We start from the raw sequence: 22,749 nt of genomic DNA, 5'->3' as shown, positions 1-22,749 counted from the left end.
ACATGAGTTATCTGTGGTTAAGACGACAGTTGATGATAGTGATGATGTTGTTGTTAGAATGATATATTATTGGATGTGATGTCTTGGTATGTTGTATTGTTTTAGTGAGTATGTGTATTGTGACTGTGTAATTGTCCTTGGCTGTCCTGGGACTACGGGTGCACATGATCTTTTGGCTAACCCCGGCACATTTACATGGATGTTGCATTGTTGTAATATTGATGTTGATTCATGTGCATTGTCCCCTATAAATGAATAATAAATAATTTATTATTTTATTTAACCAATTCATTAATTGTGTGAAAAAAGGCAATCAGGAGACCCTTTTTTTTATTGAACTAGCCAAGCCAGTTAAGAACAAATTCGTATTTACAATGACAGCTTAGGAACAGTGGGTTAACTGCCTTGTTCAGGGGAAGAACAACTGATGTTTAACTTGTCAGCTCAGGGATTTGATCCAGCAACCTTTCAGTTACTGGCTTAATGCTCTAACCACTAGGCTACCTGCAAACCCAGGAGTGATCAGGATTGGTCATGTCAAACAGATATTTTTTACAGGTTTTGCTTGTACAATATTTTTCTTCTCAGAAATGCATATACACTGAACAAAAATATAAACGCTTCATGTAAAAGTGTTGGTCCCATGTTTCATGAGCTGAAATAAAAAATCCCAGAAATGTTTCTTATGCACAAAACTTTATTTCTCTCAAATGTTGTGCACCAATTTGTTTACATCTCTGTTAGTGAGCATTTCTCATTTGCCAAGAAAATACATTCACCTGAGGTGTGACATCAAGAAGCTGATTAAACAGCATGATCATTACACAGGTGCACCTTATGATGGGGACAATAAAATGACACTTTAAAATGTGCAGTTTTGTCACACAACACAATGCCACAGATGCTGAGGAGTATTTATGTCTGTAATAAAGGACTTTTGTGTGGAAAAACTTATTCTGATTGGCTGGTCCTGGCTCCCAAGTGGGTGGGCCTGGCTGCCAAGTGGGTGGGCCTGGCTCCCAAGTGGGTGGGCCTATGCCCTCCTATGCACCCCTGCCCAGTCATGTGAAATCCATAGATTAGGGCCTAATGAATTTATTTAAATTGAGTAATTTCCTTACATGAACTGTAACTTAGTAAAATTGTTGGATGTTGCGTTTATATTTTTGTTCAGTATACATAACTGTAACATAACTGATCTAACCAGACATAGAAAATATTTGATGTATTATCTTATTAGTAACAATGTGATTCACATCATAATTAAAATATTTTCACTTCTGACAGCACTTTAAGCTAGTTTTGATAGCACTTTAAGGTGGTCCTTAAACATGACTAATAAAAGTGTAATTTTATTGACAAAAAGCCACAGTGACAATGTAGGCCCGTCTATACACCCTGAAGTCCCTGGAATATTATTACTACGTTACTGACATTAATATTTGCTTCTATATACTTTGACTGACAGGGCCTAGTAACCAATAGGATTTCTGTTATATTGCATAAGGTGGAAGCTTACACTAGCAGGTATGAAAAGATCTTCAGGATCTCTGTTTTGGGAACTTTGCCAACGTGGAGGTAAGTTTCAACTGTGTGGCCCTTTGTGTCCCAGTGACTCTGTGTCAAAGAAGCATGTAGAGTGAGTGAGATAGAAACTCGATCCTGAACATGGTCTGCTTAATGTCATATGATTCAACACTTTAATGTTAAATGTGCAACATTTCAACTATATATTTACATCCTCTTATGTAGACCTGTTTAGACCCACATGTACAACATGTGCCTCTTGCTCAATATATTGAGCTTTGTCCTCCATTTCAGCTAAAGGCACAAACACAGACCCCAAATATCATACATTTTTTATTTTTTATTTTTTTATTTTACCTTTATTTAACCAGGCAAGTCAGTTAAGAACAAATTCTTATTTTCAATGACGGCCTTGGAACAGTGGGTTAACTGCCTGTTCAGGGGCAGAACGACAGATTTGTACCTTGTCAGCTTGGAGGTTTGAACTTGCAACCTTCTGGTTACTAGTCCAACGCTCTAACCACTAGGCTACCCTGCCGTCATCAATTAATATCAATCACTTAATCAGAAACACTGAAATGGAAATATCAACAGCAAGCTTATTTAAACAATCGTTTTATTGACTGGTCAGAGTGGAGAGGACGTTGAGCCTAAAAGTCGGTGATCCTACGGAAGGAGCCTGTGGTGGCACAGGTGGCTCCCCATTCGCTGAACTTCCTGTACTCGCCGGGCCTCATAAAGTACTGGCGCCCCCTGTAGTTGGGATGCTCGTAGAGGGTCCAGTAGCCATCCATGACGTTGGCGGAGTAGATGTCACGGCTACGGAAACGGTCCTGGACGGAGTCACAGTCCTCGCCGAACTCCATCATCTGTCCCTGGAAGTCTGGCCTCTCGTAGATTCTCATGCGGTAGGGACTGCCGCTGGCCTGCTCGGACAGAGAGGTACAGGAGAGGTAACACTGGCAAAACACAGGTCACTTGGGGGGCATGGGGAATCACAGGTAACCAGTGACATGTTTCAGCGGGCCTTAGGTTAACACAGGGAAGTCAAAATGCTAATGTAGCCAAACACCACATTTGGTGTCAGAAGTGGGATATCACAATTGGGGAGGTCGCAGTGTGCTAACATAGGCCAGGGGTCATGACAGTCACAAAGGTAGTTTGAAATGTCTCTTGAAGGAACCCAAGATTATGGGCTTCCATCCATCCAACCATTGACTCTCCTCCTCTAGGCGAGTCATAGAGTCAGTTTGCTTTATTTGACATGATTTGACATGTACCTTCAGACCTTTACGTGGTCTGGTTATCTCCCAACCATTCACAGACTCATGTGTTGTGCTTATAAAACTATGGGCCGGATTCCCGGACACAGATGAGGCCAAGTCGTGGACAAAAATCTATGGAAAATCTCCACTGAAAGTGCTTTTTAGTCCAGGACTAGGCTTCGTCTGTATTAAGGCAACCTGTCCTAAAACCACCAGTTGAGTGAACAAGTATACACTGATAAATACCCACAATGCATTACTACAATACAGATTGAGCCATGAACAAACCACACATCAAAACCCATCTTCTCTCACCTCCCGGCTACTCACATAAGAAAAGGTACGGCAGGAGCGAATGGTGTCGCTGTAGCCCATCCAGCGCTGATATTCTGGGAACTCTCCCCTGGTCAGTACATACTGGTAGCCTGCATAGTTGGGCCTCTCGTACAGCACCCAGCAGCCGCTATCTACCTTGATGGAGTTGCAGCGGCTGAAATGGGGGTGCACATCGGGGCAGTTCCGTGTCGCACTCATAGGAGCGACCCTGGAAGTTTTATCCTCGTAGAAAGTGATCTACACAGCCAGGGTCGAAGGTCGGAGGGAAATGTTAACATCAGGTTTTTTTCTTTCATTTTACTGCATTTCAAATAAAAGTACACTTCCTGATATAAAAACACATTTTCTAAATATACTGCCTTCTCTGAACCAACAATTAGGTACAAGTTTGTCTCCTGTTTAAAGGTCTCCTGTTATAGGCTACTACACTGTTGGTATTCTACAACTTGTCTACCAGTAAAACAGAGATCAATGATCATTTTCATTACCAAACACTATAAAACTTACCTCTGGATTATTTTTCATGGCAGCACTATGACATTACTGTGTTGATCAATCAACCAGTTTCTTTCCAATCAGCTTTAAAGTCCATAAAAAACAAGCACAGACCCAGAGAGCTGTATACAGTAGTGCCAACTAGCTAGAGAAAAACTGGTCTGCCTTACCTTACTCATGTCTGGGCTGTTGTTAGAGCACTCTTCCTCAATGTAATATCCAGGACAGAGGGCCACGAGCCTCTTTTATAAAACTCAATCAAAGGTTGCCGGATCAGAGGTTTTGTTATTTTAATGAGCAGGGATTTGGTGGCATTGAGATGCTGCCAAGGCCTTGATCCTGTCCATACAGATAAAACCCCTGATTCATCAATGCAGATGTCCTAGCCCTGCACATTATTGACCCACGTGCCGTGGACCACGACCCTTTTGATACTGTACGTCTACCAAAATACATTTTATTATCCAGTAATCCACAATAAGGGACACGTTTACTGTTTGGAATGCATCATCACAGTGCTACAGTATCTGCAGGCCCTCATTCATTCTCTTAAAGTCATCACAACACTACAGTATAGGACCATCACAACACTACAGTATAGGACCATCACAACACTACAGTATCAGACCATCACAACACTACAGTATAGGACCATCACAACACTACAGTATAGGACCATCACAACACTACAGTATAGGACCATCACAACACTACAGTATAGAACCATCACAACACTACAGTATAGGACCATCACAACACTACAGTATAGGACCATCACAACACTATGGTATAGGACCATCACAACACTATGGTATAGAACAATCTGCAGGTACACACTCATTCTAGAAATAACATGGAGGCCTGTTAGAGAAGCTTCTCTGTATGGAGTAGAATATGGAACATAGGAAGGAGCAGAAACTCTCAGATTCCGTCCAGCCACAACGTTATTGTTTCAGGGTAGAACAGTATTATAACAGAGTATAAACAGCTTGATCATAACATATAATGCATTGTGAGGATAGAATGGACTATAGAACATGGAACATTGTCATTGAGAGTAAGCTAATGGAGAATCAGTGAATATTTACAAACAGGGTATCCTGTGGAAATGCCTGATCCTACAGGGGGCTACTGCAGCCACAAAAAGGCTTATGGGGCTTATGGTATTATTGGGGGAAGAGTGTCTGACAGGGGAACAATATACTATGGAGGATAGGAGTATCTGTTATGGAACAACACATAATGATAATAATATAGCCTCTACTGCATCAGATACTGTCACAGGACTGGTGGTCAGCAGTGTGGCCTGTGAATTTAAAAAGACTCAACAGTATTAATAAATCAAATGAAAGGAGACAGTCACCTTGCTCAGGAGGAAGGGCAGTTTGCCTGCATGCAGAGCCAATTCCAGTGCCGGGTCCTCTTGCGCCACAAAGGGCTCCAAGTGGAGCGGCAGAGACATGATGTACTGTCCTATCTGTCAGGGAGAAACACAGGCAGTTAGCCACCTTAACACACTCATGTCTGCTAGCCTGAACATTCATGGTACTATAGTAACACTAACTGTGAACATTTCCAATAGAAAACCCCACTATTGTTTTCTAAAGTCAGGCTATGTATTACATAATACTGTAGTGGCATCACAATCTTTAATCTGATAACTTATTTATTGTATCAACTAACTATGTTTAATTGTTAAAATAATCATGTAACAATTAACTAATTAGGAATTTGGGGCACCACGGGAAAAGTTGTTTAACGAGTTACTATCTCCCGACAAACTAAAGATGTATAGATCTCTTTTACATCAATAACAGTCACTTAATCATTATTACCTGTCTCATTCTGAACAGCGCATAATCCTTGGATCCGCAAGAACCCTAGCCCTTCTGAATATCCAGTACTACACATTGATTTAATCATTTATTTATTAACTAACCAAATAACAACAGAATACACATACACACTTAGATGAGATAAAAGTCCCTAGTGGACTGACAAGATATGACAGCTTGTTACACATATGGAGAGGGAGGGGTACAACACTTGGATACATTTGGAAGCTACACTCACGGAAATATTTATACTTAGCACCCTAACCACCGCTCATTCGGATTAGAAATGCAATATATTTACACAAAGCTGTCCCTGATCGTCATCTATCCACTGAAACCAATCAATCCGTCTATGGGTAATGGCTATATGTAAGGCTATGGTGGTCCACCAGAGGTCACAATGTCCATCTTTGTAGAGCTTCTCTGGTAGTGGTGGTTGTTAGACAGATACTTCAGATGTACCAATGGTCTGTGGGGATTCTCCTTCCCAACTTGTGTCTTTAGTCAAAGTTCTTGGTGAACTTTTACATGCACAGCTGCAGACTGTGAATGCGTCTGGTCTCCTAGGTGAGGTTATCTTCTCTTCTAGTGTTGAAGTGGAGAGCTCCAGATTCTCACCATTTCATCTTGTAGACTAACGTCTCACGTCTTTTGGTATCAATGGTTGATTATTCAGGGTACAGCGCCCAACCACTTTACACGGCAGTAGTAACCCTGCAATGTACGGGTCTCACCATTTTCGGCCGTGTAGCCACCGCTCCACACGGTCTGGTCTTGTAGTTTTAACCATTAGTAACGCTCAGCTTACGCTCTGTCAGGCTGGTCTCCTAGTGGTCTCAAGGTTGATTATTCAGGTTCAGGCTCCCGACCACTTTACACGGCAGCAGCAACCCGGCATGTTTTTGGTCTGATATGTTAATTCTTAGTGAGTCCTTTTAATCACTCTGGTCGGAAAGGCTGTTCATTCACACTGACATGCTCTTCTGACCTCATTAGGGGCATGGCTTAGTGTGCAACGGACATGAAAACCATTATCTCATTAGAAGTTTAAATCACATGTCTATCTTTTCAAAAATAGTTTTATCGTTCTTAGTTTTGTATTAACATCCTATTGGATGGAAATTTTACAGCTAGAATGTGTTTACTTCCCAATTACAGTATTTCCGTTGTATAGTTTTTATTGACATCACAAAAGGAGACAACATGACAGGATTATTCTTTAAATCCCCACAGACCATTCTTAATATTCATATCTTATGAATATTGTTCCAAAGTACATTCTCTTGGAGAAAAAAGTTTTTGGCGGCAAAAGTCTCTGGAACAAAGAGATTTTTGCCTTCCCATACTAGAGAGCCAGAGGGCGAGTTTGTGCCAACTATTTATGACTGGCTATTAAGTCATAAAACTGGCTCAACTCCCCCCTCTACTATCCTGTGGGAGGGGGGGGGGGTCTAGCTATCTGTCAGCCATGTGCAAGGCTGATCTGATCCTCATAAAGGCTAGAGAGTCATGACAATACATATAAAACATAATATTTTACTCTTTGATTTGAATTAGCCTGTAGATGTTGAGCTCATAGCAGGAAAAACTTACATTGGTGATGTACTCCTGTGGGGACAAGCTGAAGGTAGGCAGGTCTTCAGCATAGCTCTCTCCAAAACCTCCTGCATCTCGGCTCTGATAACAGCCATGGTACAATATGGAACATACAGTGGCAAGAAAAAGTACGTGAACCCTGGAGTTCTGCACAAATATTATCTGATCTAAGTCACAACAATAGACAAACACAGTGTTCTTAAACTAATAACACAAATTATTGTATTTTTCTTGTCTATATTGAATAGATCATTTAAACATTCACAGTTTAGGTTGGAATGAACCCCTACGCTAATAATTTCTCCAAAGATAATTGGAGTCAGGAGTCAACTAACCTGGAGTCGAATCAATGAGACGAGATTGGAGATTTTGGTTAGAGCTGCCCTGCCCCATAAAAAAACTCACAAAATTTAAGTTTGCTATTCACAAGAAGCATTGCCTGATGTGAACGCCTCGCCTTGAACAAAAGATCTCAGAAGACCTAAGGTTAAGAATGGTTGCCTTGCATGAAGCTAGAAAGGGTAACTAAAGTATCTCTAAAAGTCAGCTCATGGTAAGACAAATTGTCCATAAATGGAGAAATTTCAGCACTGTTGCTACTCTCCCTAGGAGTGGCCATCCTGCAAAGATGACTGCTCAATGAGGTTACGAAGAATCCTAGAGTGTCAGCTAAAGATGTACAGAAATCTCTGGAACATGCTAACATCTGACGAGTGTACAATACGTAAAACACTACACAAGAATGGTGTTCATGGGAGGACACCATGGAAGAAGCCACTGCTGTCAAAAAAACAAACATTGCAAGTCTGAAGTTTGCAAAAGAGCACCTGGATGTTCCAAAATATTCTGTGGATAGATGAAACTAAAGTTGTGTTGTTTGGAAGGTACATAGAACACTGTGTGTGGAGAAGGCACAACACACCAACATCAAAACCTCATCCCAAATGTAAACTATGGTGGAGGGAGCACCATGGTTTAGGGATGCTTTGCTGCCTCAGGGCCTAGACAGCTTGCGATGGAAAAATGAATTGCCAAGTTTATCACAACATTTTGCAGGAGAATGTAAGGCTGTCTGCCAGCCAATTGATGCGCAACAGAAGTTGGTGATGCAACAGGACAACAACCCAAAAGACAGAAGTAACTCAACAACAGAATGGCTTGAACAGAAGAAAATACATTTTCTGGAGTGGTCCAGTCAGTCCTGACCTCAACCCGATTGAGATGCTGTGGCATGACTTCGAGCGGTTCACACCAGACATCCCAAGAATATTGTGGAACTGAAACAGTTTTGTAAAGAGGAATGGTCCAAAATTTCTCCTGACCGTTGTGCAGGTCTGATCTGCAACTACAGAAAACATTTGGTTGAGGTTATTGCTGCTAAATCCAAGGGTTCCCATACTTTTTCCAACTTTTCACTGTGAATGTTTACACGGTGTGTTCAATAAAGACATGAACAATTCTAATTGTTTGTGTTTTATTAGTTTAAGCAGACTGTGTTTGTGTCTATTGTTGTGACTTCGATGAAGATCAGATAAAATGTTATGACCAATTTATGCAGAAATCCAAGTCATTCTAAAGGGTTCACATACTTTTTCTTCCAAACGTTTACATACAGAAACACTGTCACTGTTGCGCACATACAGTACACACTAGAGAACGACCGATAATCGTCTGAGCCGATTCTATCTTTGCCGATAGTCCCTCTACATAGCAAAGCTGCTGCTGCTATGCCAGCCACCACTCATTGCTTGAGCAAGCCACAAGCCACAATGCCAAGGAAAATCAGCAACGGTAAGCTAGCTCATTCTCCAAGAAAGATGCAGTATTGAGAAATGGATGAATTGACCAAAATCAAACTCCTGTTGCAAATATTAGTTTAGTTATTTCACTAATAATAAGGCTTGTGTCGATGTGCACGGAAATGCATGCAATAAGCAAGCTAGCTAAGCAGATAGTTTTGGTAAAGTAGTATAGCTATGTGGACACCTGCTGGTTGAACATCTCATTCCAAAATCATGGGCATTAATATGGAGTTACCCCCCCCCCCTCCTTTGCAGCAACAACAGCCTCCACTCTTCTGGGAAGCCTTTCCACTAGCTGTTGGAACACTGCTGCAGTGACTTGCGTCCAGTTAGCCATAAGGGCATTATTGAGGCACTGATGTTGGGTGATTAGGCCTGGCTCGCAGTCGGCGTACCAATTCATCCCAAAGGTGTTCCATGGGGTTTAGGTCAGGGATCTGTGCAGGCCAGTCAAGTTCTTCCATACTGATCTCAACAAACACTTTCTGTATGGACCTCGCTTTGTGCATGGGGGCATTGTCATGCTGAAAAAAAGAGTCTTCTCCCAAACTGTTGCCACAAAGTTGGAAGCACAGAATTGTCTCGAATGTCATGCTGTAGCATTAAGATTTCCCTTCACTGAAACGAAGGGGCCTAGCCCGAACAATGAAAACACAGCGCCAGAGCATTATTCCTCCCCTAACAAATTTTGCAGTTAGCACTTTTAGGGCTGTGGCGGTCACAAAATTTTATCAGCCGGTGATTGTCAAGCAAATAACTGCCGGTCTCACAGTAGTTGAAAGTTAATTAACGAACATATTTAGCATCTCCTGGCTTCCACACATAGCCTACAAGCCATTTAAAAATAAATCCATGTAATATAGCCTACACCATAATAAATAAATACATTCTTTATTTTATTTTAGACAGGTCTAAAGAAGCATGATATGAAGAAAATGTAGACTATTTCAGAAGAACAGAAAAGCACACTCAGTTGTGCTTATGTTAGGGCCTGATGTGGCTATGCCAAATGGCTGTCGGATATACTAGTTTATTTAGCAGACAAGATTTGTTTATAATTCCGTGGCATTATTTTATAGTATGAAGAATTCAAATGAACAAAACTGAGTAAAATATTTTTTGAAATTCTTCAAACGATTGGAGGGAGGGCGCACATGTGTCTCTACTCGGTGTTGAGCGGTTAAAAAGAAATAGGTACTGCTATATGCTTATTTAGAGTTATTATTAATGTAACTTTAGTTGTTCTACAAACATTGGGCTATATGTTTTGAGATTTAATACATTGTAAGGCTGCATGAGACTAATGAGGATTTGAAAAAAAGTTGCATGAACTCTGCTTGTTTTTTTTTTTCGCAGGCTGTACACACTATCAGTCTCTCATTCACAATTTGACAAGCACTTGATAATACCTCGAATTTCACTGCGGCATCCCCTTTGTGGCTATAATGCACCCTAAAAAAATCCATGCTTTTTGTGGCCCGGAGTTCTGCGTTGTGCCCTTCTCTATGAGTGTGCTGCGCAATCTGAATTGTCTCGGCTCTGTCACTGGTCAGGTCTTTCTCACAGGCTACAAGTTAAGACAGACACATCCGTGATGCAACTGCGCGTGTCCTTATCCAATTCAGAGGTGCATATTGAAGATATTCATCTATAAGTCTTTGCTAGGTAAAGCTCCGCCTTATCTCAGCTCACTGGTCACCATAACAACACCCACCAACTGTAGAATGCGCTCCAGCAGGTATATCTAACTGGTCATCCCCAAAGCCAACACCTCATTTGGCCACCTTTCCTTCCAGTTCTCTGCTGCCAATGACTGGAACAAATTGCAAAAATCACTCAAATAGGAGACATATAACTCTCACTAACTTTAAGCATCAGCTATCTGAGCAGCTTACCAATAGCTGCAGCTGTACACAGCCCAACTGTAAATAGTCCATCCAACACCTACATCATCCCCATATTGTTTTTAATTTACTTTTTTGCTCTTTTGCACACCCGTATTTCTTCTTGCACATCATCTGCACATCTATCACTCCAGTGTTAATTTGCTAAATTGTAATTACTTCACTACTAGGGCCTATTTATTGCCTTACCTCCTCACGCCATTTGCACACACTGTATATAAATTTTTTATATTGTGTTATTGACTGTACGTTTGTTTATCCAAGTGCAACTCTGTGTTATTTGCTTTATCTTGGCCACGCCGCAGTTGTAAATGAGAACTTGTTCTCAACTGGCCTACCTGGTTAAATAAAGGTGAAATAATAAATATTGGAAGAACTGCCAATCACTTTTACTTTTCATCAGCCAACAAGATGAGTAGGCCTAACGAACAGCAAAAGCACTAGCCTATGTCAATCTACTATCCTCCATAGTACGAAAGTCGACCTATTCTATGCAAGAATGAAATATTCCAAACATAGATCCCAAATTAATACAACCACTAGCATAAAAAAAACTTTTTATGCAATGTGGCTGACACAACAGATCAGAATGTTTAGCTTAAAATGTTGATTAGGCTATTTCTTCACATTAAAAGTACATCAGTGCACACATGGTAGTTAGTAGGTTATAAGCGCAAATGTTCCATTAGTAGGAAACACCATTATCAAAAGTGACCGCAAATGCAATTATGCATGTAATGCTTTTATTCTAAAAGGTGCATTTTTAATGGTGAAAATTAATCTTCCCCGAACTTGAATCTCACATGCTGCTTATATATGCCAGCTACATGCAGACCAGACCGCTCGTGCGCACGTTGATTTTGTCCACCCATACCAGACGTGATCAGGACACGCAGGTTGAAATATCAAAACGAACTCTGAACCAACTATATCACAGGTCGAAAAGCATTAAACATTTGTGGCAATTTAGCTAGCTAGCTTTCTGTTGCGAGCTAATTTGTCCTGGGATACAAACATTGAGTTGTTATTTTACCTGAAATGCACAAGGTCCTCTACTCCGACAATTAATCCACAGATAAAAGGGTAAACCGAGTTTGTTTCTAGTAATCTCTCCTCCTCCTTCTTTGGACTTTATATGGGGCTTGGCTACCAACTTCAAGGTGCATTATCACTACCAACTGGACTGGAGTGTGGACCTCAGTTCACCTTTCAATCACTTACATGGTTATATGCTCCTACAAACCAATGAGGAGATGGGAGAGGCGGGACTTGCAGCACGTCAAGTGTCACAAATAGAACCAATTTCTATTTTAGCACCTGGCTACACAGACGCTGGTTGACGTGCGCGAGCAGAGTGTGTGCAATGATTGAATAACATGTATGTGTACATTTATTTAGCGATGCGAGCGGATTATGCACATGTTGATTTTGTCCCCCCACACCAGACGTGATCAGGACAGGCAGGTTGAAATATCAAAACGAACTGTGAACCAAATATATTAATTTGGGGACAGGTCGATAAGTAAACATTTATGGCAATTTAGCTAGCTAGCTTGCTGTTGCGAGCTAATGTGTCCTAGGATATAAACATTGGGTTGTTATTTTACCTGAAATGCACAAGGTCCTCTCTGTGTACATTTATTTTGCAACGCACGCGTCGTGAGAAATGTGGTCAGCATGTTCGGCTCTACACCCCTTGTAAAGCGGATTAATGTGCTTAATTTTAAGAAGTTATTTGGCCACTTTAGTTGTGATACAAACCTTATTAAAACATATAGGCCTATGGGCTAGGCAACACGAGGTGTGCGACTATGATTCATACAAGTCGCAAAAAAAGGCATTGTTTATTATGCTGGCCATCATTCACAAGTGATAGGCTAATATTGTCACCCATTAGACGTTACATATACTACTAAATAATATGCATGTGTGAAATTCGTTTTGATTTAGAATGGACCATTATCATGCACCTGTATTGAAACAGAGGCAATGTCATCTATGCACTTGAATAGTGAATGGAGAACACCTTTTCCCGTGGTTTATTTTCATGCCAGCCAGGTAGGCTATTCTCCTGTTGTAAACATATATTTTTTTGCCATCCCTCTCTCTCCTTGTTAGATATTAAAACACATTTATGGCTTGGTAGCAAATGTCATGGCCATTGAGCTAGTTCTCATAGTAGCAGTAAACAGGACAAAGTGAATTGAGTGATGGAGAGAGATGTGAGGAGAAGTTAAGGCCTCGCACGATCCAATCGTAGCAGTAGAAACAAGTTACAACCCGCCCATTTGTTGACATAGTTGAACTAGCCAATTGAGTTGTTTAAAATGTAGTCCTGGCAGCAGAGTTGTTTAGACAGCTGAACATTTTTTTCTTCCAAATCACGGAAAATCAAAAATAGTTTCATAAGCATCCGTGATCACAAATCATGACGTTACGTTGGGCCTATTTGCATTGAATAGATGTTATTTCATATTGTCAAACTAACAGCAGTGCATATATGATGTCCTTCCCTATAGGCGTGACATGCTGGAGTGATCAGTAGGCCAATATAAGCCCCAAGTGGAAGGCAAACACATAGTCTGTCATCTGTAGCACCATAGACTTCACTGATCAGCCAAAACAAGCTCAATAACTCAATGCATGCACACACTCCTATTGAATATGCATTCATCTGTATTGTGAATAGTCCTATGCAATCTTAATTTACCTAGTTGATAAAGCGATTTACCATTCAAATACAATTACTACCATTATATTGTTATGTAGTTAGATTGGTAAAAACAGTCACATTTATAGTTTGATTTTTTAAAAATGTATGCATTTATGCATCTCATGGAAATTTGTCCAACATTTTTTCAAATGTAATGATATTGAATATCAGCCATCGGCCTCCTTGACCCCCAAAGATTGGCATCGGTCCTAATGAAATTCCACTGGTCATTCTTTAATAAATACACACTACAACACACACACGCACACACTCACCTCCATTGTGGAGACCAGGCAGAGTTGATGTTTGATCTGCAGGAAGACCGAGTCGAAAGCCAGCTGATTGGCCTGCTGGTTGAGACGGGTCAGAGCCACTCGGGGCTCAGCCAGAAGACTGGAGTTACCTGTCCCCTTCTCCTACAACGCAATGGCAACTTGAACATGCCAGACCTCACAACAGACCTAACTCCCTAAAAATATACTCACACTTAATTGCATTACAAGGCTTTAATGAAGCAAAAATAAAGTAATTAATCTCAAAACTATATTTTCTCCCTGATTGTACCCATTCTAAAAAACTAAACGCAGACAAATTAAAGTTAACAGTGCCAAGTCATTTCCATTTTCCATCAGCATCACCATCCATACCTTGAGGGAGTAGAGGACCTCCGGCTGTTGTACTCTGCCATGTTGCCCCGCTGCAGGTAGTTGTACTCCTGCCAGGGTCCTGCCGCTGGTCTTCCTCTCCGTGTAGCTGGCCTCCTGGATGCCCGCCAGGCTCAGAGTCATGAGGGAGTAGAGGACCTCCATCAGGCTGTTGTACTCTGCCATGTTGCCCCGCTGCAGGTAGTTGTACTCCTGCCAGGGGTTCCGCCGCTGGTCTTCCTCTCAAAAAACACCAGAGGAAACGATGCACCTTTTCACAGTCCGGAAGTGATAGAACGAGAACTTACATCATAGTGCTTACAGTACTTTTTAGTAGCTAAAATGATTCATATTCTCAATATTCTATTAAATTATACTAAACAGATGAACATTCAGCGAGCACATAGTTGTCTGGACTGAATAATATAATGCTTGTGAAGGGTTGGAGGAGACAGGGTCATGGAGAGATTGAGAAGCGGGTGGAGACAGAGAAGTGGGTCTTTCTGCCTGAGGAAATGGGCGTTTCATTGGCTGAAAGGGAAACGTGGATATACTCTACTTGAGTGGTTCGGTGGCAGGCGGAGGGGAGAGGGTCAGTGGTGATTTCTGGGCGGTACTCCTTGCGCAGGTGGCGTAGTGCGGGTTGCGGCCGTACCTGGGCTTCAGGCTGGCCGGCGAGGAGGGGTAACCTCGCCTCATGGCGTGGAACTTCTGTTCCTAGATGGGGAACGTAACAGACACAACACATGACAATCCTTCATCACAACAGACCAATAAAGATGATTCTCTAGCATGCATTATCATGTCATAATAAGTTTATACTGGTATTATAACTGGTACCTTTCCTGGTTCTTGCTGTATCATCACAGGTGTCATCCCCCCTGGACTTTGTGGGTAGTATGATAACGTGTGATTGTAGGCTGGTTGCACCATGTGGTCGATGAACTGCTGCTATGGTAGAACAAGTAAGCACTGAGTACGGTTTTATACATCAACTGTCACCTAATGCTAACGCTATGAAGTAGCATATGGGAAATAGTACACTGACCGAGGTAAGTACAAAATGGTTGTGTTCAGTAGGTCGTACTGTGGCAAAACATTTTGAAACAGTCAATACAAATGTGCCTTTCTTATTGGACCACGGTAGTTTTTTTTTCTCGGTTTTGAGCGTAATGAACAGGACCCAGGTCAGGATGTTATCAACCTCTGGGATGGGGGCCTCTATGAGGGGCATGGCAGGCTGGACACAGCCCCCGTCACTGGGCTGCTCCATGGGCTGGTACAGGAGCTCAGAGGGCTGCATGTACAACACTGGGCTGGAGGGCACTGGAGACTGACACACACACACACACAATTAGTTGACATTTAGGATCCACCTTGCTTCTGATAAAAACCCACTCACAAACATAGAGATGAAGAGCACAGAAGCCCATCTCCTTCCCTTACCTGAGGAACGTTCCATTGCAGGTGACTAGGGTGACACTGTGTAGGGGCCTGAAGGACACAGAGTATAGGAAACAGATCAGTACCCAGGAGTACACCAGGTTTCTCCTGGGATAACACCTCAATACCATTACATCTGAACAGCTGACTTGGCTGTCATTGGCTGAGGTACCAGTATTTACAATGGATGTCTTATGATGCTGTACTGGTGACTACGGTTAGCCTGGTCCCAGATCTGTTTGTGCTGTCTTGCCAACTCCTATGGTCATGGACAACATTGCCTATAGAACACAAACAGATCTGGGATCAGGCTGGTCAGCTGAGCTGTAATGGTGTTGGTGAGACGATCCAGGACAGTCTGCTCTGACCTGGTAGTGATGGTAGGCTGGCTGCTGGTAGATGGGTGGAGGCTGGTGGGTCAGCATGACTGGAGAGCCAGGCACTGAGCGGGACTACAAGGACACAGACGCACATGTAACATGCGGGACACCAGCCATGTACGAAAGAACATTTATCTTTACGCCAAAAAAAGCAAATGTACAATAACTTAAGATTTTATCAAATGCAATGAATTGTATAAAATGACTAAAACACTGTAGGATGTCGTGTCTGTTTCCTGGATGAAACATGATCAGTAGTCTCTCTATGATTCTCACATGTTGCTGTGTGTTAAAATCAAATCTTCATGTAGAATACACATTTCATTCACCACCAGGGAAGATGTGGCATGAGCACATGGCTGAGTGAAGGATAGGACTCACGGGCCAGTGGTAGGGGGTGGAGGGGCTCATCTCTGGGGTGTGGAAGTAAGCCACTCCGTTGTGGTAGGTGTAGGGGTACCCCGTAGGGGTGGTGAGGTACATGGTTCCACAGGGGGTGGGTATCATGGCAGGAGTATGGCTGGACACAGAGAAGCTGTTTGCTGAGTGGAGGAGGAAGGAGGCACAAGTCAACCACCAGGTTATGTACAAAGGCAAACGTTATCGACACTCAATCCCAGGTGATGATTCAGATTTTTAAAGCCAACAAGTGCAAGAGCACATGAGTCCCCACCCACCACGATCAAGATAAGACAATATATGGTATGATAGTTCAAATGGTCAATGATGCATTACAAACCTGTTGAAAAAGTAATTTCCACCACTATGTAATGCTACTGCTTCAGCTGTCACTCATCTACAGCATGGGAAGACAACCCTGTTCCTGAGGTGCTGCAGGATTCTGTTCAATCTAGGCACCACACCTGACCAAATTAGCTAATTGATCAGTTCAGTGACTGCCTTAATTCAACACACCTGGTCTTCCAGGTCGGTTAAAGCACTTCGGGACCAGGGTGGCCTACCCCGGCCTACCCCTGCTCTACGGTGCTCTGTTACTTACGGTGACCTCCTACTTGCTGCTTGCGGACGGCCTGGCCAATGTTGAGCCTCTTGTCCCGGAAGCACAGTCTGTCAGCCTGGGGATGTGGTGGTGGCAGAGGGACAGGGGGTATCCAGTACAGATTGAGACAGATCACTTTACACTGAACATTTACTACCTATGACCATGTCTTTACTGGTGATGGACTGAGCTAAACCTAATGTGAATTTGAGCTGCTGTCCTCCAGAAGGAGATATAAGGTTTGTATCGTTTCAATCCCATATCTGTACTAGAGGTCGACCGATTAATCGGAATGGCCGATTAATTAGGGCCGATTTCAAGTTTTCATAACAACCGTAAATCAGTATTTTTGGCCGCCGATTTTGCTGATTAAAAATAAAATGTATACCTTTATTTAACTAGGCAAGTCAGTTAAGAACACATTCTTATTTTCAATAACGGCCTAGGAACGGTGGGTTAACTGCCTTGTTCAGGGGCAGAACAACAGATTTTCACCTTGTCAGTTCGGGGGATCCAATCTTGCAACCATACAGTTAACTAGTCCAACGCTCTAACCACCTGCCTCTCGTTGCACTCCACAAGGAGACTGACTGCCTGTTACGTGAATGCAGTAGAAGCCAAGGTAAGTTGCTAGCTAGCATTAAACTTATCTTATAAAAAACAATCAATCATAATCACTAGTTATAACTACACATGGTTGATGATATTAGTTTATTTAGCGTGTCCTGCGTTGTATATAATCGATGCGGTGCGTATCGTTGCTCCAATGTGAACCTAACCATAAACATAAATGCTTTTCTTAAAATCAATACACAGAAGTATATATTTTTAAACCTGCATATTTAGCTAAAAGAAATCCAGGTTAGCAGGCAATATTAACCAGGTGAAATTGTGTCACTTCTCTTGCGTTCATTGCACACAGAATCAGGGTATATGCAACAGTTTGGGCAGCCTGGCTCATTACGAACTAATTTGCCAGAATTTTACTATGACATAACATTGAAGGTTGTGCAATGTAACAAGAATATTTAGACTTAGGGAAGCCACCCGTTAGATAAAATACCAAACGGTTCTGTATTAATAAACGTTTTGTTTTCGAAATGATAGTTTACGGATTCGACCATATTAATGACCAAAGGCTCGTATTTCTGTGTGTTATGTTATAATTAAGTCTATGATTTGATAGAGCAGTCTGACTGAGCGATGGTAGGCAGCAGCAGGCTTGTAAGCATTCATTCAAACAGCACTTTCGTGCGTTTTGCCAGCAGCTCTTCGCAAGCACAGCACTGTTTATGACTTCAAGACTATCATCCTAATGGCTGGAGTAACCGATGTGAAATGGCTAGCTAGTTACCGGGGTGCGCGCTAATAGCGTTTCAAACGTCACTCGCTCTGAAACTTGGAGTAGTTATTCCCCGCGGCTTTTGTGGAGCGAAGGGTAACGCTGCTTCGAGTGTAGCTGTTGTCGATGTGTTCCTGGTTCGAGCCCAGGTAGGGGCGAGGAGAGGGACGGAAGCTATACTGTTACACTGGCAATACTATAGTGCCTATAAGAACATCCAATAGTCAAAGGTATATGAAATACAAATGGTATAGAGAGAAATAGTCCTATAAATACTATATTAACTACAACCTAAAACCTCTTACCTTGGAATATTGAAGTCTCATGTTAAAAGGAACCACCAACTTTCATATGTTCTCATGTTCTGAGCAAGGAACTCAAACATTAGCTTTCTTACATGGCACATGTTGCACTTTTACTTCTCCAACACTTTGGTTTTGCATTATTTAAACCAAATTGAACATGTTTCATTATTTATTTGAGAATATTGATTGATTTTATTGATGTATTATATTAAGTTAAAATAAGTGTTCATTCAGTATTGTTGTAACTTTCATTATTACAAATACACTTTTAAAAATTGGCTGATTAATCGCTATTGGCTTTTTGGGGCCTCCAATAATCGGTATCGGCGTTGAAAAATCATAATTGGTCGACCTCTAATCTGTACAGTATGTATATTGGCTCTACACTCTTAGAAAAAAAGGTGCCCTCTAGCACCTAAAAGGGTTCCCTTTCCACAGAGGGTTCTACATGTAACCAAAAATAATTATACCTGGAACCAAAAAGGGTTCTCCTATGGGGACTGCCGAAGAACCCATTTGGAACCCTTTTTGTCAAAGAATGTACTTTAAGTTACTCACATCATGAAGGATTCTCTCTGTATCCTCCTGGGTCTCAAAGGTAACAAAGCCATATCTGTGGGATGGACACAAACACAAGGCAATGATACAGTGTCCCTGGATTACATTTCCATTGTCATACTTTAGTTAATAAACATCATTGCAGGTGTCATCCAGTCTGCGGGGCAGAACATCTACAGTTTAACTGAACTCACCCTTTTGACACCCCAGCACGGTCAATCACTATCTTCACCTCCTTCACTGCTCCATGCTGGGAGAAGAAGCGTCTCAGGTCGCTCTCATTGGTCTACACACAAAAAGAACACACCCTTTTCATGGTCCAGTAACATGCAGCAGCAGCGGCAGCAAAAAGGTCAAGTTAGGTCGCAAACACAAAACCAGGAGGCCCTATGAAAGTAAAGAAAGAGACAAAAGTCACCTTGAAATCAATGCCTCCCACAAAGATGCGGTTAGGGATGATGGTGCCAAAGCGGGGGGCATGGTGAGAGGGAGAGGTGTCGTTGCTGGGGTCTTGAGACACTGGAGCAGGAGGAGGAGAGGGAGTGCTGGTCTGCGTGCAGATTGAGATTAGCTTGAAACAGAACAAGAGCATCACTGGATTGGCCATCCTCACCAATGCTGAGAAATTCTGATAATGTAGCAAAAATGATCTATTTTACAAAGCAATATTGTTTGATATCTTTAAGACAAAAGGTATGTTGTAAGCCTTTGATCTTTCAAAACAAACTGTCTCTACAACTGTATTCTTGGGGACAACTGCGGCTTGAAAAGAGGTTGTCTTTGTAGATGCACTTTTGTTTTGTCTAGAGCTGGGAATAACTAGCCAACCCTGAGTGACCTTTTGCTTTTTAAAGCCTATAATATGGCTCACTGAAATGCATGAGAAACTGCACAATGCTAGGCTAAGGTTTAGGAGAGAGAATTTAGCTAGTTAGCTAGCTAAAAGCTAACAAGAGTCAGCCAACACATTTTCGATCAGGAGAAACATGCAAGATCAATCACCATTTACCAATAAACGAGTTACAACATAACTTACTCTGGTTTGGAATACATTATCTATATCAAGCGACATATAACTGAACATAAATAACGCTAGTTAACATAACTTATCTAGCTAGCTATCTAAACTAAAGACCTTGCTAACTTTATGCACTGGAAGCTAACATTAGTGATAGCTAGACAATATCGTTAGCATTCAAGAGTGACATTTTAACTTGCTGGTTATATGACATTCATTTATATAATTGTAGTATTGGCAACCCATTGTTACATGAATCACAATTAAATATACCGACACACAAACGCAACACTTATCTGTTTAGCTACTTCGCTAAACATATATATATATATATATATATACATATATATATATATATATATATATATATATATATAAAAGCTAGCTAGCTAAGATTAATATGTTGTAAAAATTATATATTTACAACATATTCATCTTAGCTAGCTAGCAAGATGGCAAGTAAAGTTAGTACGCTGGTGAAAGGTAACTTACGGTTATTTCGTTCTCCATCGTAGACACCGCGCTTAACTAGATGTCGTGAACAAGTAAAGTGGAAACAAATAATTCAGCAAGACAATGGCAGCTCCAGTTAAAGCACCTTGCGAGGGAGGTGCACACAGCCAGGGACAGCAGAGCCTGTATCAGTCATCAACACCAGTCTATCTGCAGTATGAACGAAGGGAAAATATCTGGCGCTTACCAGATTGAGCTCGTCCTAAACCACTCATATTCATAGGTGGGCTACATGGGTTACATTTCTATTGTTATAGTTGTATTTAACCAGAGAAACATGTATCTATAGATTATTGTTAGTTTGTCTCCATGTGTCAAAGGTAGGAAACTTTAGAGCAGTCGCAGGTTAGCTAGCTAGTTTAATTGGGTTTTATTTCCCGCTCTTCCAGGCTCTGCCGCCCTCAACTTGTCCAGATGGCACTTTCCCAGTCCCGGATGACCACGTTGATGGCGGGAGAAAAGCCCTTTTTATGAAAACCGTTTTTATTGAACAATTTCAGTTCATTCCTACATTCATTTACAATAAGTGTGCATGAATGAACATGGTAATTATCGTATTATTAACATTTTGGCACAAATATTCTACAAAGAAAACTATGGCCCGAGTCTGTATGGTTGGTACCGGGTTCTGTACCAACCGGGTTCTGTCTTGCCTGGTTGCCATTTTTTTTATTTTTAAAAGCTCATGTTCAACTCGTTACATTACATTGGCCTATTGAAAGCATTGAATTGATTTTGTGTGCAAGCATCCAATATTGCTATTAGTGCCTAATATGTTGCAGGTGTTGTGCAGTAAGGTACAAGCGTACAGGTGCTATTATTGGTTGCTTTCCTCTGCTCAAACGCTGCATGCATAAACCAATGGTTGCCTTCCCTGTCATCAACTGTGCAGTTTTGCACCAAAATGCTAAAACATAAGATGTGGTTAGTTGATACATAAAATACCTATCCGGGCATTATAAAATCTGGCATGTGTCAGCTACGTCAGAGCAGAGGAACACGACCATTGCCATACCTTGTTTTGTCGTGTTCCCTGGCCTATCAGAATGTCACACCTGTTCACGTTGCTGGTGCTCGGCTTACCTACCTGGGAGCATTGAGGTCCAGGGAGGCTGGAGGGTGAACCGTGCATTTCTCCACGGTCCTGGGAGAGACAGGGTTTAGTGCCATGAAAGAAAGAGACACTGTGAGAACTCTGTCGCCAGGCTTGCAATGTCTGTGCTGCACTTACCAGGTCGGTATCGTTTAACCGCCAACTGTGAGCCATGAGCACCACCATCCACCCTCTCCTGCCCCATATCTCTAATTCGGGGTTGCTTTGCTTATTGCAGTCCCTCCTTTTACTTTATCCTTCTCTAGCCCAGACCAATGAAAGAGTTATAGTATATACACTCTGTCTTGTCTAGACACGGAGTATACAAAACATTAGGAACACCTGCTGTTTCCATGACACATGCTGACCAGGTGAATCCTGGTGAAAGCTATGATCCCTTATTGATGTCACTTGTTTAATCCACTTCAATCAGTTTAGATGAAGGGGATGAGACAGGTTAAAGAAAGATTTTTAAGCCTTGAGACAATTAAGACATGGATTGTGTATGTGTGCCATTCAGAGGTTGAATGGGCAAGACATAATATTTAAGTGCCCTTGAACAGACTATAGTAGTAGGTGCCAGGCGCACCGGTTTGTGTCAAGAACTGCAACGCTGCTGGGTTTTTCACGCTCAACAGTTTCCTGTCTGTATCAAGAATGGTCCACCAGCCTATGTGACACAACTGTGGGAAGCATTGGAGTCAACATGGGCCAGCATCCCTGGGGAATGCTTTTGACACCTTGCCCTGACACCTTGTCCATGCCCTGACAAATTGTGGCTGTTCTGAGTGCAAACTAAATTTTAGGAAGGTGTTCGTAATGTTTGGTAATACTCAGTGTATATCCTTCCTGGTTTGGTCAGTCTTATGGCCAGTATGCAATATACTGGCTATATGTCTCCAGAATAATATAGGCCTGAATAAATATTTATGCAATATTCAAGTCACAAGAGGGCAATGTTTCCCTCTGAATTTGTGCTG

At 41.8% G+C, this 22,749-nt stretch overlaps 2 protein-coding genes and 1 long non-coding RNA gene across 4 annotated transcripts; all 3 read right to left on the bottom strand.

The window, feature by feature from the left end:
* Positions 1–2,125: 2,125 nt before the first annotated feature.
* Positions 2,126–3,840, bottom strand: LOC116353009 (gamma-crystallin M2-like). 2 transcript variants are annotated; one of them, XM_031813609.1, is made up of 3 exons: positions 3,794–3,840; positions 3,123–3,365; positions 2,126–2,453 (listed from the first exon to the last, which is right to left on the bottom strand). In XM_031813609.1, the coding sequence occupies exons 1-3, from the start codon at positions 3,800–3,802 to the stop codon at positions 2,178–2,180; spliced, it is 528 nt and encodes a 175-aa protein (XP_031669469.1). In that variant the 5' UTR covers positions 3,803–3,840; the 3' UTR covers positions 2,126–2,177. The 2 variants fall into 2 exon arrangements, with proteins under 2 accessions (XP_031669469.1, XP_031669468.1); XM_031813608.1 differs by having other exon boundaries at positions 3,108–3,365; positions 3,794–3,839.
* Positions 3,841–4,997: 1,157 nt separating this feature from the next.
* LOC116359821 (uncharacterized) lies at positions 4,998–14,142 on the bottom strand. The gene is made up of 4 exons (XR_004206782.1): positions 14,121–14,142; positions 13,749–13,889; positions 7,052–7,135; positions 4,998–5,100 (listed from the first exon to the last, which is right to left on the bottom strand). It is a non-coding gene; the product is annotated as an uncharacterized LOC116359821 (long non-coding RNA).
* A 530-nt stretch (positions 14,143–14,672) lies between these two features.
* Positions 14,673–21,165, bottom strand: LOC109887127 (protein boule-like). The gene is made up of 12 exons (XM_031813322.1): positions 20,864–21,165; positions 20,656–20,691; positions 19,564–19,695; positions 19,340–19,431; positions 19,146–19,200; positions 16,941–17,016; positions 16,322–16,482; positions 15,929–16,012; positions 15,564–15,611; positions 15,322–15,450; positions 14,958–15,068; positions 14,673–14,834 (listed from the first exon to the last, which is right to left on the bottom strand). Exons 2-12 carry the CDS (start codon positions 20,671–20,673, stop codon positions 14,673–14,675), a joined length of 1,068 nt encoding a protein of 355 aa, XP_031669182.1. The 5' UTR covers positions 20,674–20,691; positions 20,864–21,165.
* Positions 21,166–22,749: the final 1,584 nt, after the last annotated feature.

The sequence above is a fragment of the Oncorhynchus kisutch genome, unplaced genomic scaffold, assembly GCF_002021735.2.
Source record: "Oncorhynchus kisutch isolate 150728-3 unplaced genomic scaffold, Okis_V2 Okis05a-Okis16b_hom, whole genome shotgun sequence".
NCBI classification, from domain to species: domain Eukaryota; kingdom Metazoa; phylum Chordata; class Actinopteri; order Salmoniformes; family Salmonidae; genus Oncorhynchus; species Oncorhynchus kisutch.
Note: the sequence above shows the minus strand (reverse complement) of the source record. Positions and strands in the feature narration are given on the sequence as shown.